Genomic DNA, 12,500 nt, shown 5'->3' on the forward strand with positions numbered 1-12,500 from the left:
GTGTGTGTGTACGCGTGTGTGTGTGTGTGTGTGTGCGCGTGTGTGTGTGTGTGTGTACGCGTGTGTGTGTGTGTGTCCGCGTGTGTGTGTGTGTGTGTGTACGCGTGTGTGTGTGTACGCGTGTGTGTGTGTGTGTGTGTGTGTGTACGCGTGTGTGTGTGTGTGTACGCGTGTGAGTGCTTGTGTGTGTGTGAGTGTGTACGCGTGTGTGTGTGTGTGTGTGTGTGTGTGTACGCGTGTGTGTGTGTGTGTGTACGCGTGTGTGTGTGTGTGTGTGTACGCGTGTGTGTGTGTGTATATATACGTGTGTGTGTGTTTTTCGTGGTTAGAAGGTGGAACGAAGTCCTCCCGGCTCTCATAACAAAGATGATTATTAAAAACAACTGATCCGTGAAGTAACGCCATCTTTATTTGGTTAATGAGATACAGATGAAGTGAAAATAATAAACAGAGTGGGTTTTTGCATATTGGGGTTTGGGGGCTTCTCCCCCCCCCATGAGGGGGGGTGGTGGGCAGCTTCTCTCTCCTGAGAGGGAGGGGGTGAGTGGGTTCTCATGCCAGAGTGGGGGATGTGGACATAATCTGACTTGATCTTATGAGACGACACAAAATGTTTGCTCGCTGTGAGGTGTTTGAGTTTGCTGAGCCCTAATTGGGATTTCTTCTTGTTTTAGGTCTCAAGCGAAGTTGCAACAGGCACGAGGGCAGGTGGATGAGGTAAGGCTTTGGGGGTCATTTGCACCCATGATCCTCTGGCATTTTGCTGGCTCTTGTGCCATGTCGCCGTCTCGCTCTGCCCGTGCGGCCCGAAGTGCCCCGATCATCGGTCGTCCCGTCGTTTGCAGGTCATGGGGGTGATGAGGGGGAACGTGGAGCGGGTGTTGGCCCGCGACGAGAAACTGTCGCAGCTCGACGAGAGAGCCGAGGCATTGCAGGTCGGCGCCGCGACTTTTGAAACGACCGCCACTCGTCTCCGTCGCAAGTTATGGTGGAAAAACTGCAAGGTGGTTAAAGGAGTGTCTTCGGACTCCACCGCGTGCTCTCTGTACCGATGCACCGAACATTTGTCACCATCCAACGGTCACTTGAGCCACACGTGGCCCATGTGTCTCCTCCACGTTTCCCAGTATCCATAATGACTGAATAGGCAGGTCTTGTCACTGTGGACCTGGTCAAAAAAAGTGTTGCTGTACACAATGGTGATTGGGTTGTAGGTGGGACCGGGTCTGATCTGAACAAGGTGAAATGCACATTGTTTTATTTATTTATTTATTTATTTATTTATAGAGGGATATCTCCAATTTATGTCTCTGATGTGTTCTTGAACAGTGCGACTTGAATTGAATCAATTTTTCTCAATAATGGAATAAGGCTGGGGGGGTGGGGAGGGGGGGGATTATGGTAAAACTGTTAGGCTAAAGAGAGAGAGACATGGAATATCTATGATACCATCAGATGGAAGGAAGGAGACTGTTCGGCACGTGTCATTCTCAACATCGGAAAATTGTGAGGAGGTAAGGATGCAGCTTCAGCAGAATTTGAAGTGCCGTGCTTCAGAGCTGCTGCTTTCTTCGGCGGCTGGAGTTGCGACCTTTTTTTTTTAACGAAAACTTCGCGGGATGTCCGTTTCGTGGCCTCGTGCTTTTGACCTGTTAACGTATTTGTAGCAAGAGATGGAATCTTGCATTGCTCTGATTACTTTTGCAGATCGTTCTCTGAATGGATCTCCATTCTCAATGATCTCTGCAGCTTCATGAAGGAGTTCCAAAAAGCCGAGAGAGATAGTTTGTCGTCGGGAGTTCTGGCCGCGTGCCGCTCTCCGTCGTCGACGTTTTCAGAAGCCCGCTGCTCATCGAGCTCCATTATATCTTAATTTGTTAGTTTCTCATTGTGAGATCTGAATGACTCCACAACATTGTCCTCATCCACCTCCTCAAAGTCCACACCGTGTGCGAGTCTGACAATGTCCTGCTGTAGACCAGGAAGGACGACAAATCTACGAAGGTCGTGAACGAAGTCTGGCCAGGCTCTGTGCCGTAGAGCACTCCGTTACCTAATCCTACGACTTCCTGATGATGTCGACGCAATGCATAATGTTGAAACATTTCCAAAATTCCTTGAGGGTTAACTTTCGCTCACCTGCCACGTCCGCGATCACCTGATCAAATGTCCTCAGGTAACATTATTTGAATGCAGCGATCACCCCCTTGGTCCATTGGCTGGAGGAATGACATGGAGTGTGGTGGCAGGAAAAGAACCTTGATGTTGGGGCAGAGGGTCTTCAAAATCGAGTCCATGGGCTGTAGCATTGTCTGAAATGAGAAGAATTTTAAAATATACGTTTTTCCCTCCTACAGTATTCCCTCAATGTTTGCACTAAATAGTCAACAAACAACTCTTTGAAGATTTGTCTCGTCACGCAGGCTTTTGTGTTACTTTTCCGAGCGAGGGGGAGTCTGGATTTGACATAACCCTTCATTGTCCTTGGGTTCCTGTTGCGATGCGTGAGCAGCGGCTTCAGCTTGCATTGGCCTTCTGTGTTGCCAACGAGCGGAAGGGTCACGCGGTCTTTTGAGGACTTGAATACCGAGGCTGTTTTTTGTTTCTTCTCCCATGGGAGATAAATGTCCTGGATGGCATCCTTTTCCAGTAAAGTCCAGTCTCATCCACTTTACAAAACCTGCTTTTTTTTTTTTTTTTGATCAGCTTGGATGTTAATGGCGTGGCACGTTTTAGCACTTTCAGATGTTTTTTTCTGCATTTTTGTAAATCTGTACGTACGGTTGTTGGAGGCGAACCTCAGCGCCGACAAACATCGCCATTCTGCGTACAGCATCCAATTTCACCTCCAGATTTACAGTTTTATGCACTTTCTTGTCCACAGGCTCGCTCTCATCACCGCGAGCACGGTTTGGACTCGGGATTATCGAAACCAATGACTATTTATCGATACGAATCGCACCCCTGTACGCAAGGACTTTGGAAGTACGGTACGTCAGAGCGGCACGAAGGCAGAGTGAAGTGCAGTACACTTTACATCGAAGTTACATCATTCAATTTGCGTGCTTCGGCCTTTCTGTCACCAATTTTCCTGCGCCGCCCAGTCAATTGAATTGAAAGCTTGACGCCGTGTCAAGGGTTGGGGTCGATTCCCAGTGGAAGAAAAATTCCCCCTATTTTATGTGGACAATAATAAAGAATTTGAATGTGAACAACGGCCAAGGCAGCGTCGTGTCAGACTGTCAAAGCAGCTGGCTTGAACGAGGTAACTTCGATGTAAAGAGACGTACTTCAAAGCTTGGGTACCTATCGACGACGTAACTTCGAATCGACGTCGATCGCGGTATCCCTGCAGTACAGGGTCGAGACTCGTGGCTCGTGGAGGAGCTGGGATAGTTGATCTATTTGTAATTCAGGCCGTCTGGTGTTTTGCTGTTGTTGGGTGATCAGTAAGATAATGTGGTCGTGTTTGTTTATTTACTCATTGCCGTTGACTGTTGTTCTGTTTCACCTGTGCAGGGCACAATACAATCACAAATGTTAACTGGAGAGTTGATCGAACACCTTACCCAAGTATACAATTTGAAATGAAATCAAGATTTTAAAGGTTCGATGGAAATGATTTAATTAATTTGAAAGTTTGTCTTTTACATTAGTTCTTCGTGCCTGTTTGTGCCCTTTGTAACGTCCTTAAAACCAGTGAGGTTCCTGTTTGGAATGATTCTGAATTCTGTTTGACTGCCAGGCAGGCAAACAGTTTAAAAAAAAAAAAAAAAGATTGTCTCACTCCTCTCTGCGCACATGCAATTGGGATGAATTCGGAGACAAAGTCCGCTAAACGCCTATTTGTTTTCTGATTTGTGTTCGACTTGTTCCTCGATTGTGGATTGACATTGATTGATGGATGTTGGGTGATCAGTAAGATAATCTAATCGTGGCTGGACGGACAGAAGTGAACGAATAGCTTTACCCTGCCTTCCGCTCTTCACATGCATGGGGAAACTAATAAAGGTCAGGGGTTAAAAAGGGCAAAATAACTTTTTGGAATAGTGTTGACGTTTGCTTTATACAAGACTGCAGTTGGCTCAACCTTCAGTGAAGCCTTTAGGTTAATCTCCATATCTCTGCTATTTAAAAGGAGGTTTGGGGTGAATGAATGAAGGGGGGGGCGGGGAGGGAGACCCTGAAGATTTAGGAAGTGGAGAGGACATGTTGAAGTTTAATGTATAAATATCTTTAGGTTCTCACCAAATGCCTTTTTACTCCTTTGCTTTTCACAGATGTGGGCCATTCTCATCTCGGTTATTCTCATTTTGATCGTCATCATAGTCGGTAAGTGACGTTTGCTTGATTGCATGTCCTGAACAAGCTGATGCTGCATGTGGAACAACAATTGCACTACACCCCCCCTCCCTGGGCCCCCTTCATTTTCAACCCCCACCCCAATGTTCATGATGTTCTCTCTCCCTCCTCCCCTCCCCCAGTGTGGCAATATTCGTGAGGATGGACTGACAACAAGATGCCTTTATAACCACGTGCTTTATAACCCTAACCACCCCAACCACAGTGCCGTTCAGCCTGCAGTAAGCCATTTCTCCAAAGTGCCTCATCACTATTGTGACCAAGTTTACAAACTTGCTACTTTTGACAGCGCTCTACATGTAATAAATACAATCGTTATTGGATCACTTTGTGCCTTTTTGTTTGTTTGTTTTGTTTTGTTTTTTTTTATAATTGTATTTTGTGATTCCTGTGCAAGGTTTAAACGAACCTTTATCCTCCCGGTTCGAGTTTGTTCGTCACCTATCGAGAATGCAAAGCTTTCGGTGAATCCTGGGATCCTCTTGAAGGAACAATAACTTTATGATTTTTTTTTTTTCACAAATTCCCAGCTCTTCAGTGGTGGTGTTCTTCCCTGAAGAATATCACTTGCGTACAAATTTAATACTTTGGCACTTCCTGTTATCAAATAAATGTAGTACAATATATATATGGCATTGTAGAGGGATTGGCTTTTTCAAACTTTCTGTTCAGATGCTTGCTGTAAATGTGATCACAAAGGAGAAATATCTCACTTTTGTCTCAATTAAAACACTGGCGCCAGGTGAAGAACTTCAAAGAAGTATTCACGCGTCCATGTCATGATTGAACCTGAACACCCACTGTTGTCTGCATTTATTTATTTATTTTTGGGGTGAAACTGTACTCATTGCCATGAAGGAATGGTCATGTTCCACCTGGAGGGAATAACGGCGGCACGAGTGGAGCTCTTTTGGGAATTGAAATCCTCCCCTTGTGGCGTGTGTTGTATTAAAGCGCATGATGTTTGACCAATAAGGAGCATACATTACCACATCACCGCCGGTGATGTTTAATTGATGAACGCACTCCTTTCATGCCATCTGCAGTGCCTTCAGAAAGTATTCACACCTCTTGACTTTTGTCACATTTTGTTTCAGCCTGAATTTAAAATGGATTAAATTTAAAATAAAAAAATTTTGTCACCGATCCACATAAACATACCCCACTCGGCCTTAGTTATTTTAGAACTTGGTTTACGGATCCGCCGACGGTATATTTGCCAAAATGAAATATAAATATAAAACACATTTTTAGCCTTTTATATTTATACATTTTCCGCCGAAGGTGCAAAAGTTTCAAAACCCGAAATGTAAACGTCGGCATTTATTTTCAAAATATAATTTTGTGTGCGCGCACCAAAAGGCCGAGTCACCTTCAACCAAATTGCGCAGTCGTCTTCGGTCATGGCATCTGAGCAGTGGCCAGCGTGATTCAGATTGACTGTGGCTTCTTGGGCAAAAGTCATTGTTAAGAAGTATGTCAGCGGTATAAATTTGAGTGACTGTATTGGTGATTTAATCACGCAATATCTTGATGAATATTCTGGCTGAACGATTGCATCAATTCAGTGCAGCAGCAGGGATGATTCGCAGGCTACTCTCGATCATGCCGATTTTGTTTCCATCGAAAGTTGTACACCGCTGTTCGTATTGAAAGATTTTGGTGCCAAGTACATCAAAGTTTCCCTGCGAGATACTGATATTCAGCCTTCAACGGACCAGAAATCAGCCTTTGATGTGCTCATGGGGATGGGGAGATGGTGCGATCAGATGCCCGCTGAAAAGTAAGAGCTGGTTATGGCTCTGATTGACCGTTTTGTGCGTGTTGACTCCTCGGAGACACCTTTTTTATCATGTCCAGCACTATGCACTGGTGTGCACGCACACATCTACGACTTGGACAGTAATTTTCTCAGCATTGTTTCCATTTGTTTGATGATCCAACAGGTTTCTATAAGAAAAACATGCCAAACTATATTGTAAAAACAAGTTTTGATCCTTCTTTATTGTTTTTCACATCAGATGATACAGTGAACATGGACATCCTGCATTTGAATGGTCTTCCATCTTCAATGTTTTCTTAGATCCTCCTGGTCTGGGATTTATATTTATCCCCCCCCCACCACCTACCCTTGTGTTTTCCATGGAACATCCGAAAAAAAATCATCTATCTATAATTCCAGGTGTGTGTGTGTGTGTGTGTGTGTGACCGCTGTTTCTCGACAACCACTGATCCGATCTAATTGAAACTTGCCAGGTTTTTTGCTGGGGACCTGAGGATGTGCCTTTTCAAGGTTTGATATTAATCGGACAAATGCTTCCCAAGTTATGGCCATTTATTTACCAAACCAATGACAAGACACGTTGCTGCGTAGGTGTGGCCGATGGGGAGAGATCCTCAGCTGCGTTCCCCATTACGGGTTACAACGTACGGACTTCCGGATAGTGATGACCGTGTATTCTAATAATTTCTCGATTTCTTATGTGCATTTATAGATAAACACAATGCCCCAAGTTGTGATTGTTTTCATATTAGACGGTGCATAAATTTCGGTAACATCAGAGTGAGCTGGTATGCTCCGAACCAGGAAGTAATATTTTTTTTTCTCTTCTCTTCTCTTTGTGTTTTTCCTTGCGATGACATTGCGAAAAGGCAAAATATGTTGGCGCTAATTGAATAATTGGCCATTAAAAGTAAATTGCGAATAATCGTAACTGCGATATGCAAACTTCCGGGCCACACACGTATGGGCACGCGAGAGTGAAGGAACGGCCTGTGTGGTTGTTGCTTCTTGCTCGCGGTTTGAATTTATTTTTTTATGGCCACATGCTAGTTAATAAATATAATTTCTAAAAATTGAAATTATATTTATATTTCATCCTACCGACCCTACATTTTAGCTGAAGAACTGCGTAAACCAAGTTATAAAATAACTAAGGCCTAATGATAATAGTGAAAACATGTTTTTTTTTGTTTTGTTTTTTTACAAATTAATTAAAAATGAAAATCTGAAATGTCTTGCGTTGATCAGTATTCAAATACCCTGAGTCAATACTTTGTAGAAACACCTTTGGCAGGGATTACATCTTCGAGTCTTCTTGTGTATGTCTGTATCAGCTTTGTACATCTGGATTTGAGGATTTTCTCCCATTCTTCTTTGCAGATTTGCTCAAGCTCTGTCAAGTTGTGTAGGGAGTGTCGGTGAACAGCAATCTTCAAGTCTTTCCACAGATTCTCAATGGGATTCAAGTCTGGGCTTTGGCTGGGTCACTCAAGGACTTTCACGTTCTTGTTCTGAAGCAATTCCAGTGTTGCTTTGGTTGTATGCTTGGGGTCATTGTCCTGTTAGAATATAAATTCTCTCCGCAGTCTCAGGTCTTTTTCACTCTGAAGCAGGTTCTCCTCAAGGATTTGGCTCCATTCATTGTTCCCTTTATCCTTACAAGTCTCCCAGTCCCTGCCACTAAAAATCATCCCCATAGCCTGATGCTGCCACCACCGTGCTTCACGGTAGGGATGGTGTTAGATGGGTGATGAGCTGTGCTCGGTTCCCGCCAGATGTAGCACTTTGCATTCAGGCCAAGGAGTTCAATTTTCATTTCATCAGACCACAGAATATTTTACCTCAGGCTCTCAGAGTCTTTCACATGACTTTTTACAAACTCCAAGTGTTCTGTCGTGTGTCTTTGTCTTTGTCTTTTTCTCAGGAGGAGCTTCTGTCTGGCCACTCTCCCATAAATCCTGGATTTGTGAAATTCTGCAGAGACTGTTACCTTTCTGGTAGGTTCTCCAATCGCAGCCAAGGAATTCTGTAGTTCTGTCAGAGTGATCATTGGGTTCTTGGTCATCTCCATGACCAAGGTCCTTCTTGCCTGATCGCTCAGTTTGGTCAGATGTCCAGCTCTAGGAAGAGTCTGGGTGGTTCCATATTCTTTCCACTTCCCAATTATGGAGTTCACTGTGTTCTTGGGAACTGTCAACACTCTAGAAATTGTTTCATACCCCTCCTCACAATTCGATCTTGGAGTTCTACGGACAGTTCCTTGGACTTCATGGTGGAGTTTCTGCTCTGACATGTCCTGTCCGCTTTGGGACCTTTATATAGAAAGGTGTGTTTCTTTCTACATGATGTGCAATCAATTGAATTGTCCACAGATGGAATCCAATCAAGTTGTGGAGACATCTCAAGGATGATCAAAGGAAATTGGATGCAAATTGGAAATTGAAATTGGATCAAACACAATCACTGCATGCTCATGTAGTCGAATCCACCAAGTCCATCGTTGTTGAGCAGCAACTCCAGCACGGTATGAAATGGTGAGGTTGTTACTTCAGTCTGTGGCAAAAGTATGAAGTGCCATGTTTTGAATCATCCTTGTCAGGCTTGTTATACCATCATCAAAGGTGGACATAGATTATGTTTTCACCGCTGTTTCGTGTGAATGTGTGAAAATATCTCAAAACGTTCAATGACGAGAACAAGCTGATTCGATTTTGGTTCAGGTCCGGATCCAGATCCAGCCTATCGGTGGGATACCAAACCTAAACTGTTCAGCCTGGCGGAGGTACGTACTCTACCGCGTGCCGTTCTAGTTACCCTCGCCGGAAGAGAGGGTATTGCATTTGGGTCTGTCTGTCTGTTTGTCCGCACAGAACTTTTGTGTTTTTTCTCTACAACCGCTAGTCGGATTGAGACAATTTTCAACAGAGGTGCGACTACTCACGTAGAATGTTTTATTTATAATTGTGAGGTCGTACCTCACGTGGAGTGGCAGCCATATTGGAGAAACTTTGGACCCCTGTTGACTGCACCAAGGAAAAAAATTGAAACTGCCAGAGGTACGCCAGGCTGAACATGGCAAGTATTCCTCATGGGAATGTGCGATTTAAAAAAAAAATGACATCATCGGTGTCGCTGTTATGACGTCATAATTGCATATGTAGAAGTTACATCTGATCAGTGTGAAAATGTTTATGGGTCATCTCGTGATAAAATGGTCCACAGGAAAAAAAAAATTTATGACGTCGTCGATCACGTGATTTGGCAGCCATATATATATATATCTATATATACAGTATATCAATATATATATATATATATATATATATATATATATATATATATATATATATATATATATATATATATATATATGTATATATATATATTTTTTTTTTCTTCAAAAATCTGTAGTGGCTGAACAGATTGAGGCGAAACTTTACACGTATGACTGCCTATCCATGAGGAACAAAAGGTTCACACATATGACATTATTGGTCACATGGTTTTGGCAGCCATTTTGGATTTACCCTAAAACCCACAAAAATCTTCTCCAGAACGGCTGCATAGATCAAAGGGAAACTTCACACAAATGTTCCTCATGCCTTGGGTGTACAAGTTTGTTAAAGAATAATTGATAGGTCTCATGGTTTGGCAACCACGTTGGATTGAAGAACAGCATTAAATGTTTTCTCTGGAACGACTTAACCAATCGATGTGAAACTTTAAATTTATGATCTTGTAGCGATGGGGAATACATGTTTTAAATTCCAACTCGATTGGACACATGGTTTGGCAGCCAGAATTCTTTAAATTTTTTTGATTTTTTTTTGTTGTTGTTGTTAAATAAGGCTCACTTGGCTGTGTCTGGATGGGTTTGAGGGGAGAGGAGCAGCAGCTGAAATGTGAATCCTATCCAGCTTCGTCCTGATGACTTCATCTTTTCTTTTTGCTTGTTCGGGTTCCTTCTGATTACTCCGATGCAGGACTATACCGATTTGGTCTTCCCTTTGATTTTAATTTAATTTATTTTAATCCCATTCTGAATTCAAGTGAATAATAATAATAATATAAACGTCATGGGTCCAGGCCAGGTGTCCGATCAAAGCGGGACGTCTTGGTACCCGGTCATCACTACCAGCAGTTATAAAGTGGCAGTTCTAGTTATGTCTCTTAATTACGTAACACACCGGTACACAAACACCACACCAAACTACACAAACACCACACAACGCAAGTCCTGGCGAAGGTCTGCAATCTCTGATTGCTCTTTTTCTTGTTTCTTCCTTTTATCACTTCTTCCCTCTTGTTTGTTTCTGCCTTTACTTGTCATCACAAATTGTAATGAAAGTTTAACTGCAGTGGTACTACGGAGCGTGCTTAGTAACCTCAGCAAATTGTGCACACACAAACACACACACACACACACACACACACACACACACACACACACACACACACACACACACACACCCAGTAGCGATATTGAAGTACAAGCGGAGGACAAAGAAACGTCCATTCGTGATCTGTGAAGTCGAAATTTCGTGTTTGTTTGGGAATGTCGATGTGCTGGACGCTTGGTCTGGAGAGTGATGTCACAATACAGGTAACAGACGTCACAGACCTGGATGAATTGCCAAATACGGCTTGGTCCAGAAATGAGATGAACTTTCCAACCATTTCATATCGAGATTTAGTGAATTTTTAATGAAACATTTTACACCCTGGAACACAACATGAAGACGTGGAAAAGTTTGGACGCCAGTTTACGTGTGGCTGGATCATTGATTTGAGGTTTTTGTGAACAATGGTTATCACATCGTCCGAGCAACGGTCCGACTAAAATACATCAATGACACGGACTCATGTCGGCAGAGCGGGTCAGCACGACGTTGACATGAGTCTGCCTGTTCTACCATCTCCTTCAATACTCTCGGATGTTTTCCGGACCCAAACTTTTACCTCCTTTCGTCACCTCTTCAAGAAAGACGCCGCAACGAAACAAATAATGCTGGCAGACGAGACAGCCGGCTTAAAACCATTGAGGGTCGCTGCAACCTGTATCGGACGCAAACGCGCACTCCTTTCGAAGTACCAAAGAGTTCACAGGCGGCTCGGGAATTAAATCCGGACTAAACAGCTAACACACACACACACACACACACACACACACACACACACACACACACACACACACACACACACACACACACACACACACACGAACACGAACACGAACACAAAAATACACACACAAACAAACACACACACACACACACACAAACACAAAAATACACACACAAACAAACACACACGAACACACACACACACACACACAAAAATACACACACAAACAAACACACACGAACACACACACACACACACACAAACAAACACAAAAATACACACACAAACAAACAAACACACACGAACACACACACACACAAACACAAAAATACACACACACACACACACAGACACAAAAATACACACACACATACACACGAACAAACAAACACAAAAACACACACACACATACACACATATACATACACACGAACAAACAAACACAAAAACACACACACATATACACGAACACACGAACACACGAACACACGAACACACGAACACACGAACACACACACACACGAACACACACACACACGAACACACACACACACACGAACACACACACACACACACGAACACACACACACACGAACACACACGAACACACACACACACACACACACACACACACACACACACACACACACACACACACACGATATGATAACCAATCGGCACGATTTCCACAACAAAATACAGCGCAGAAATTCACCATTTTAATATAAATGTAAACACTGACGTCATTCCCACGTGGCCGTTTTATTTGTGCGCTTGTACTCCAAGATGGCGGATCGCAAATGTGGTGACGTCACCCGCACGCCCTTGATTCCGGGCGGTGTATGAATAGCGCTTTTGAGAGCGATGCTCCTTCGGAGTTTGCGTGCGGCATTTTTTTTTTTTTTTTGTTAACATGTCCGGTTGATAAAACTTGTCGATGAATCCACTGGACAAGAATTAATCGGATAATTAATTACGTCATCGTGACGTGACGTGTTGGTGTGACCGTCACTGCGAGTGAGAGTGAACAATGGCGTCGTTGTTGTGGTGCGGGCCCAAGCTGGCGGCTTGCGGTTTGGTGCTCAGTATCTGGGGCGTTATTATGTTGGTAAGTTTGCTGTGAACGTCTCGAACCCGCTTCCTGGGTCGTGACCTTGGAGGGACAAACACGAAACGGGACATTACTCATGCTGAAGGTTTCCCTTGAAAGGTTTTGTTTTTCTTGTTAATG

The 12,500-nt window shown here is 43.5% G+C and overlaps 2 protein-coding genes across 2 annotated transcripts in view; both read left to right on the top strand.

Moving 5' to 3' along the window:
• Positions 1-5,156, top strand: part of LOC147016380 (uncharacterized) — a 9,584-nt gene extending 4,428 nt beyond the window's left edge. The window contains exons 2-6 of the mRNA XM_085847840.1: positions 675-717; positions 846-1,004; positions 2,885-2,990; positions 4,281-4,332; positions 4,485-5,156. Coding sequence (XP_085703966.1) covers positions 675-717; positions 846-1,004; positions 2,885-2,990; positions 4,281-4,332; positions 4,485-4,512 — 388 coding nt within the window. The 3' untranslated portion in view covers positions 4,513-5,156. The remainder of the gene's footprint in view (positions 1-674; positions 718-845; positions 1,005-2,884; positions 2,991-4,280; positions 4,333-4,484) is intronic.
• Positions 5,157-12,206: 7,050 nt separating this feature from the next.
• RNASEK (ribonuclease K) overlaps positions 12,207-12,500 on the top strand; it is a 6,476-nt gene continuing 6,182 nt past the window's right edge. The window contains exon 1 of the mRNA XM_085847845.1: positions 12,207-12,377. Coding sequence (XP_085703971.1) covers positions 12,300-12,377 — 78 coding nt within the window. The 5' untranslated portion in view covers positions 12,207-12,299. The remainder of the gene's footprint in view (positions 12,378-12,500) is intronic.

Source organism: Eptatretus burgeri, chromosome 11 (assembly GCF_056783735.1).
Source record: "Eptatretus burgeri isolate ZD-2024b chromosome 11, Ebu_testis_v1, whole genome shotgun sequence".
NCBI classification, from domain to species: domain Eukaryota; kingdom Metazoa; phylum Chordata; class Myxini; order Myxiniformes; family Myxinidae; genus Eptatretus; species Eptatretus burgeri.